The 6,529-nt window shown below is 29.0% G+C and overlaps 1 protein-coding gene and 1 pseudogene across 1 annotated transcript in view; one reads left to right on the forward strand and one right to left on the reverse strand.

Moving 5' to 3' along the window:
- The first annotated feature begins 357 nt into the window (after positions 1 to 357).
- LOC106294827 overlaps positions 358 to 6,529 on the forward strand; it is a 15,032-nt pseudogene continuing 8,860 nt past the window's right edge.
- LOC106294826 overlaps positions 4,728 to 6,529 on the reverse strand; it is a 4,417-nt gene continuing 2,615 nt past the window's right edge. Inside the window, exon 2 of the mRNA XM_013730498.1 lies at positions 4,728 to 5,307. Coding sequence (XP_013585952.1) covers positions 5,072 to 5,307 — 236 coding nt within the window. The 3' untranslated portion in view covers positions 4,728 to 5,071. The remainder of the gene's footprint in view (positions 5,308 to 6,529) is intronic.

Here is a 6,529-nt window from a genome sequence, read left to right on the forward strand (position 1 = left end):
AATACGGTTCCATTTCTACTGAGTTTTGAATTGCTCTAAATTTTGACTTTGAATTTAATCAATTAGATTTAACAATGTTATTCAATCCAAGTTTATATGAATCTATTAAAGGCAGTATCTACCATATATTTCAATGCTCCCTACTTCGTTTTGAACCTCTGATTTGGGTTTTTAGTGGTCCCAATTTTATATGCCAATGCAAACACATAAAGAGATAAAATATCAATAATTCATGAACCTCTCTGTTCATCACTATAGACCTTGTGACCAGGATTATTAATTTTTTTTGACAATATTTTCTTGATATAGAAAATTCCCTAAAATAAAAATATAAAGTATTTTCCATATATAATGTTGTATTGACTCACTTGTTGACGAAACCATTTGTGAATCAAACACACACAAACAAAAAAATCAATATACATCATTTATATCGACATGTCGGTCGTCTTTTCAAGTTTTTTTTGTTCTTCACCATTATCACAAAGTCGGCCGATTCATCAGCTCTTCACAAAGATGAATGTAATACAAGAATCACCATTTTCATAAAAAAATTTAGAAAAATCACAGGTAATTTGCAGATATTGTGGGTATAAGTATTAATTTTATTTTGGTCAAGAATTATGCAGTAAAAGCGCTTGGAGAGATAGCTAATACACTTGGTATCAAGACACTGAACCTACGGAACGGAGATCCTTGCCATTTAGGAATCCTTAAGTTTGATGATGCTCAGAATCCGGAGAGCACGAACAGCATTATTTGTGACTGTACCTTCAACGACAGCACGACATGCCATATTACAGAATTGTGAGCTTCTTTTTCTAATGTATTTTTTTTGTTTTCTTTTTCATCGAACCAAAGTATCTTGTGGTTATCAGGAAACTCAAGACCCTCAGTCTTCCTAGAAAACTTCCACCTGAGTTAGTCAAACTTCAGTATCTGCAATCTATGTGAGTTCTACGGCGAATCAAATTTATGAACAATCGATTAAAAGGAATCTAGATTTCAATGGTAACCTTATTCTAGAAAAATAATATTCTAATGAATCATTTTTTCTCAAATAATACATCAATTATATTAAGAGAAAATTGCCAAAACGGAACAAAAAAAACAACATAATTGTCCCTATGGTATAAAACCATATTTATCCATCTATTCTCCCTTTTATCCTTTTCATTTCTGAAATTTAATGAAATAAATAGTTTTATGAATCCAAAAAAATATTAAAAATATAAAACAAACACATATTTCTTTTGGTTAAAAAGCCTTGATAAATAAAATTTTAAAATTACGTTCCACTAAAAGTAGAATTCGTCTTCTATGGAAAATGGGTTAGTAGAAAATGAATTCCAGATAAACAAGTCCATCTACTTTTTGTAGACGTTCATGTTAAGTTTGGATTTCGCATACCCGGAATTTTAGAATACTTTATAAAAATAAAAACTGCATTCAAAAGAAAAGTAGTGATCTTTACAATTAGTAGAATTCGTTTTCTTCATATTTAGAATTTTAATCATTTTTAGATTGTTTCTTCTAAAAAAAGTAGAAGGACTTGTTTATTCTGGAATTCGTTTTCTACTACCCAATTTTCCGTAGAAGACGAATTCTACTTTTAGTGGAACGTAATTTTAAAATTTTATTTACCAGGTTTTTTAACCAAAACAAAATATGTGTTTGTGTATATAGGTGTTTTATTAATTGTTTCTGTTTTTAATAATTTTTTGGATTCATAAAACTATTTATTTCATTAAATTTAAGAAATGAAAAGGATAAAAGGGAGAATAAATAGACAAATATGGTTTTATACCATAGGGATAACTATGTTGTTTCTTTTGTTCTGTTTTGGTAATTTTCTCTTATATTAAATAGATTGTCAAACTGTTGACATATATGTTCACATTCATTCTTCTTCTTTCCTCGGGTAAATTTATATGAAAATTATTTAAGAAATATCGTATGGAAAATAAAATTTATATTATTGATCGAATTAATATTTTTGGCCCTTCAACAATTTTTTTTAAAAAATTTTGTTAGCTATATAATTTGTTTACTAATGAACTTATCCCATTTTTAAGAGTATTTAAGCTTAAAAAATTATTTATCACATAAAAACCTAATGTTTAGGCCGAAGAATCTCATGCCTACAATTTGGTTACAATGAAACTATGTCAGCTCGGTTTTATATCATGATTTAGCAATTTAAAAGTTAATTATAGTTACGAGAAGTTTACGTTTACGTGTCAATCTTATCTATTTTTGATATTTTTCTCATATTTGTATTATTTTGATTATTTTGCTCGATATAAATATTAATTTTTGAGTTTATTCTCCTTTCTTTCTTTTATTTTGGCTTGAGATTTAGAAATTGTTTAAGATTTAAAATTATTAAAGAGATACATACTTAGGTTAAGATCTGCGCCTGCAGAATAAATGTTTTATATTAATTACTTATTTTATATTTTTGTGCATATTATGAAATAATAAAATAATAATTATATATTAAATAACTAAGAAATCAGTTACTATTAAGTAATAAATTGGCTTGCATATATAAATCAAATGACTGCTCTTGTTTATTCGCAATCATTTTAGATTAAATAAATCAAAACAATTAATCGTATCTATCGTATATGATATATAATTAAATTTAAACGGCATGAAGTATATATATATATATATATATATATATATATTAACATAAGCACCTATTAAAATACAATTATTTGTTTATATAATTTTATTATCATTTTATCTTATTATAAAAAAATTTAAACATTGATCACAAAATTTTATGTGAGATTTTTAATAGTTTTGTAATTTATACTCGTTTTGAAAAATTAAAAATACAATATATACAAAAAAATCTAAATTTTAATATATGATTAACGTAATTGTGTAATTTATTTTAATAATAAAGAATTAAAACAAATAATAGAAAGTATACAGATTATTAGCAAATCTTCATTATTTAAAGTTATTAATTACTATATATATCATAATCACATTAGGTAATTCCGTAAGTGTTATTTATGGAAATAATATATAATAATTTTCAATTTAATAAATTAATGGTCCATAATGGACATACTATATAATATAACATTCTCTAGCAATTTAATTTTTGAACTGACAAAATTCTCAATTGATTTTTAAGCAGCCACGTAAACAAATTAACATTCCAATTACGTGACAACTCAGCATGACATTTTTTTAATTAGTACAAACTACATGTTCTAAACTTTTTAAATGTTTTCCTATTAATATATAGGGGATGTTAAACCATTGATCATTAACAATTTTAGTAATTTTGTCGTTTCTAAAAATTTAAAATATAACATATACAAAAAAAAAATCTATATTTTAATTTTATCGATAATTTTATTGTTTAATTTATTTTAATAATATAAAATTAAACAAAAACAATGAATGGGATATAAATTGTTATCAAATCTTTATTATTTAGATATATTAATTATCATATATATATTAGTCATATTTGGTAATTCCGTAGCTTTAATTTAAGGAAAAAAACAAAATAGTAATTGTACACTTTAATTAATTTTATGATTAGTTTAATGAAAAGTATAATGTATACTTAATTGGATCAACATATTTTCTAAAGATCCCGAATTTTATTTTGGTGATGACACGTGGTTACACTTAAAGGTTGTAATGTTTCTCAATTAATATATAAGTGATTTTATTTTATTTTTTGAAAAAAAAAGTGAAACTCGTATCTATTAAAGACACAAACCTAACCCCCTGATAGAGGTACAACCCACGGATAGACCCTCTCCTGGGCACTCAAATGAACCGAAAGCAATAGCACATATCTGTGTAGCCAGCGGAGTTCGAACCAAGATTCGCTGTATTGGATTTATTTCGCTCAAGCGCCACTAGACTACCACCGCCGGTTACTATCTAATTTTGATGAAGAACAAATTAACCAAAATTTATATAGTACATTACAGTTTTCATTTTCCGTCATCAAAATATCACCAGTACCAAGAATATTTTCATCATTAAAATAATAAATGTCAAAAATATATTTGAAATACTTATAAGTACATTCATGACGTCAAAAAAAAAAAGTACATTCATTGGTTAAAACTTGAATAATTCAAATTCACTGTAAAATTATTCATGACACAAATATGGATTTTCCTAACATATTGTAAGAAACGAATAAGTTAATAATTAATCAATAAACGAAAAACTAAGGGTGTGATTAGTGACAAAGAGAATGAGGAGGAACACTATGTTTCTTAATATTCTTTAAACTTTTTACTGTTTATGAGGAATAGATTTTCCTTTTCACTCTTCTTCATTCCTTTATTTGTAGAGAATTATAGAACAAATCAATTCCTCATTAATTTTGATAAGGAACCATCATTCCTCATCATTCCTAAAATTTTATTCCTACTCATTCATTTTCTATTCGTTCCTATTATTCCTAAAAATGCTATGGGTTTAAATTGTTTCATTACTCTATTAAATGTATTATATAAGTGATATTTTAGAAAGACATTTTTTCTTTGTGATGCATATTGAACATTTTTTTATAATATGGTATATCTCAAAAAGTTTCCATAAATGTTATAAATGCCGTAGAAAATGTTGATTCTTTTTTAAATTTTTTTAATGTTGTACAATTAGAGTTTGATTATGATTGTTTATAATTTTAATTTTATTTAGATTGTAGTATGAGTTTGAGATTACTAAACAAAACCGTTAAACTCCAATTACTAATTATATTATGAAAAATTCTATATATATTTAGACTGGTTCTAAAGGATTAGCATAAGAAATTAACTATGACATAACCATATAGTTTATATAGAAAATTTAGAAACAATTGCACAAACTCATTTTGCAAAGATGTCAGTTCGAAAACAAAAATCGAGAGAAATAAAAAATAGTAAAAATAAGGTGAATTACATAGAACGAAAGTAAACAATATATTCTTATTCTTTAGCGAGAGAGACAATTGTATTTCTTCGTCATCGATCGGCTTCACCATTTTCATCTAATCCAATGCAAAATGCATAGATGGAAACCCATACAAAGAGGGTTACTCATTGCTCATAGTGGTGTGTTGAACTCCATGTGAATGGGTGGATGGACTTGGTTCCTTCCTAGAGATCCAAAGACCATGATTCCCGATTCCTGCTCTATAACAAAACCTCCATCCAAAGCAGACTGATCGTTTGTCCAAGATACATCCATTTGACACCTTGTTCTGTGTTACATATTCTTCTCTTCCCGGTTGGTTGATTGGGAATTCCCTCGCGTCTCTTGTCTTTAAAACTGTTAGTGCAACATTCCAAACCTAGCTCTCTTGAATAACCCTCTGTAATGTCTAAAGGCGAGATGTCTATTGATGAAAAACTTATCATTTTTGGTTTTCCGTAAGTATGAAAAAATCCTTGAGAATTTTGATAATATTTTTGCCGGTACGCCTTCGGCTGATTTTGTAAGTAGGAGGAAGTCAAAATTTTCATGGACGGAACCACTCAGGAATTGTTCTGGAACTGATGGAATATCCGATAATTCCCACGTCTGGAGGACACATGCATTAGAATAAGAAATGGTTTATGGATTTCTCATCACCTCCAAATCTGGGGTAAAGTGCGTTTATAATCTGATACAGCCTGTGAATAGGCTTTCTCCCATCACTCAAGCACAAAGTTCTATTGGTTAAAATAACAAGGCCTCATATTCAGCACCACCATCATGTGTATTTGATTGTCGAAATCACATTGAAATAGACCATTTCATAGGTTCAGTCCATGCACCCGACCTTCAACATTCCATATGCGAGCTCTCGGGAGCAGAGAATCAAAGCTTTAAGGCTTCTGCCACCAAGGTGGACAACCCTTCCAATAAAGGTGAGTTTGACTCACTCGGCCATAGCAATCATATCAAACTTTGGGATCCCTAGGATGCCATCATCAAGATCAAGTCGCCTTCTCGCTTGGTTGGAGCTTCCTCCTTGACTCATCATTCTGGTGTATTTACTCATCATGTAACCAAACATAGAATTACCACATACACACGAATCTACCATGGCAATTAAAAACGAAAAAATAAAGTGAGATTAGACTTTAGATCTTTCTGTAACTCTACTGATGCCTATCAGAACCAGCAACAGAGATATATGAAGTAGATCTACAACCAGTTCCAGAACAGACAAGTAAACCTCGAAAGAAACATTATCTTAACCGGGAACAGGTGGAACTACTCACCAGGGAGTAACAATCAACATAGCATTTTTTAGAGAGGAGAAAAAAATTTCAGGCGGTGGAAAGTAAGGAGAAGGGAGTTCTGAGTGCTTCGGTTGCGGGTTTTGAAGTAGTTTTTCATGGCTCTTGTTGAGATTATGAATGATGGGACTCTTTTTTCTGGTGGATGGGATCAATCGGATCTTCAGATTCAGGCGATGAGAGGAGGATATTTTGGTAAGGAAGTTCAGGAGGTTATTGAAGGGGAAGATGCTGGTTGGGGGGGGGGGGGGGCCAGGGGAAAAGAA

The sequence above is a fragment of the Brassica oleracea genome, chromosome C5 (assembly GCF_000695525.1).
Source record: "Brassica oleracea var. oleracea cultivar TO1000 chromosome C5, BOL, whole genome shotgun sequence".
Classification (NCBI taxonomy): Eukaryota; Viridiplantae; Streptophyta; class Magnoliopsida; order Brassicales; family Brassicaceae; genus Brassica; species Brassica oleracea.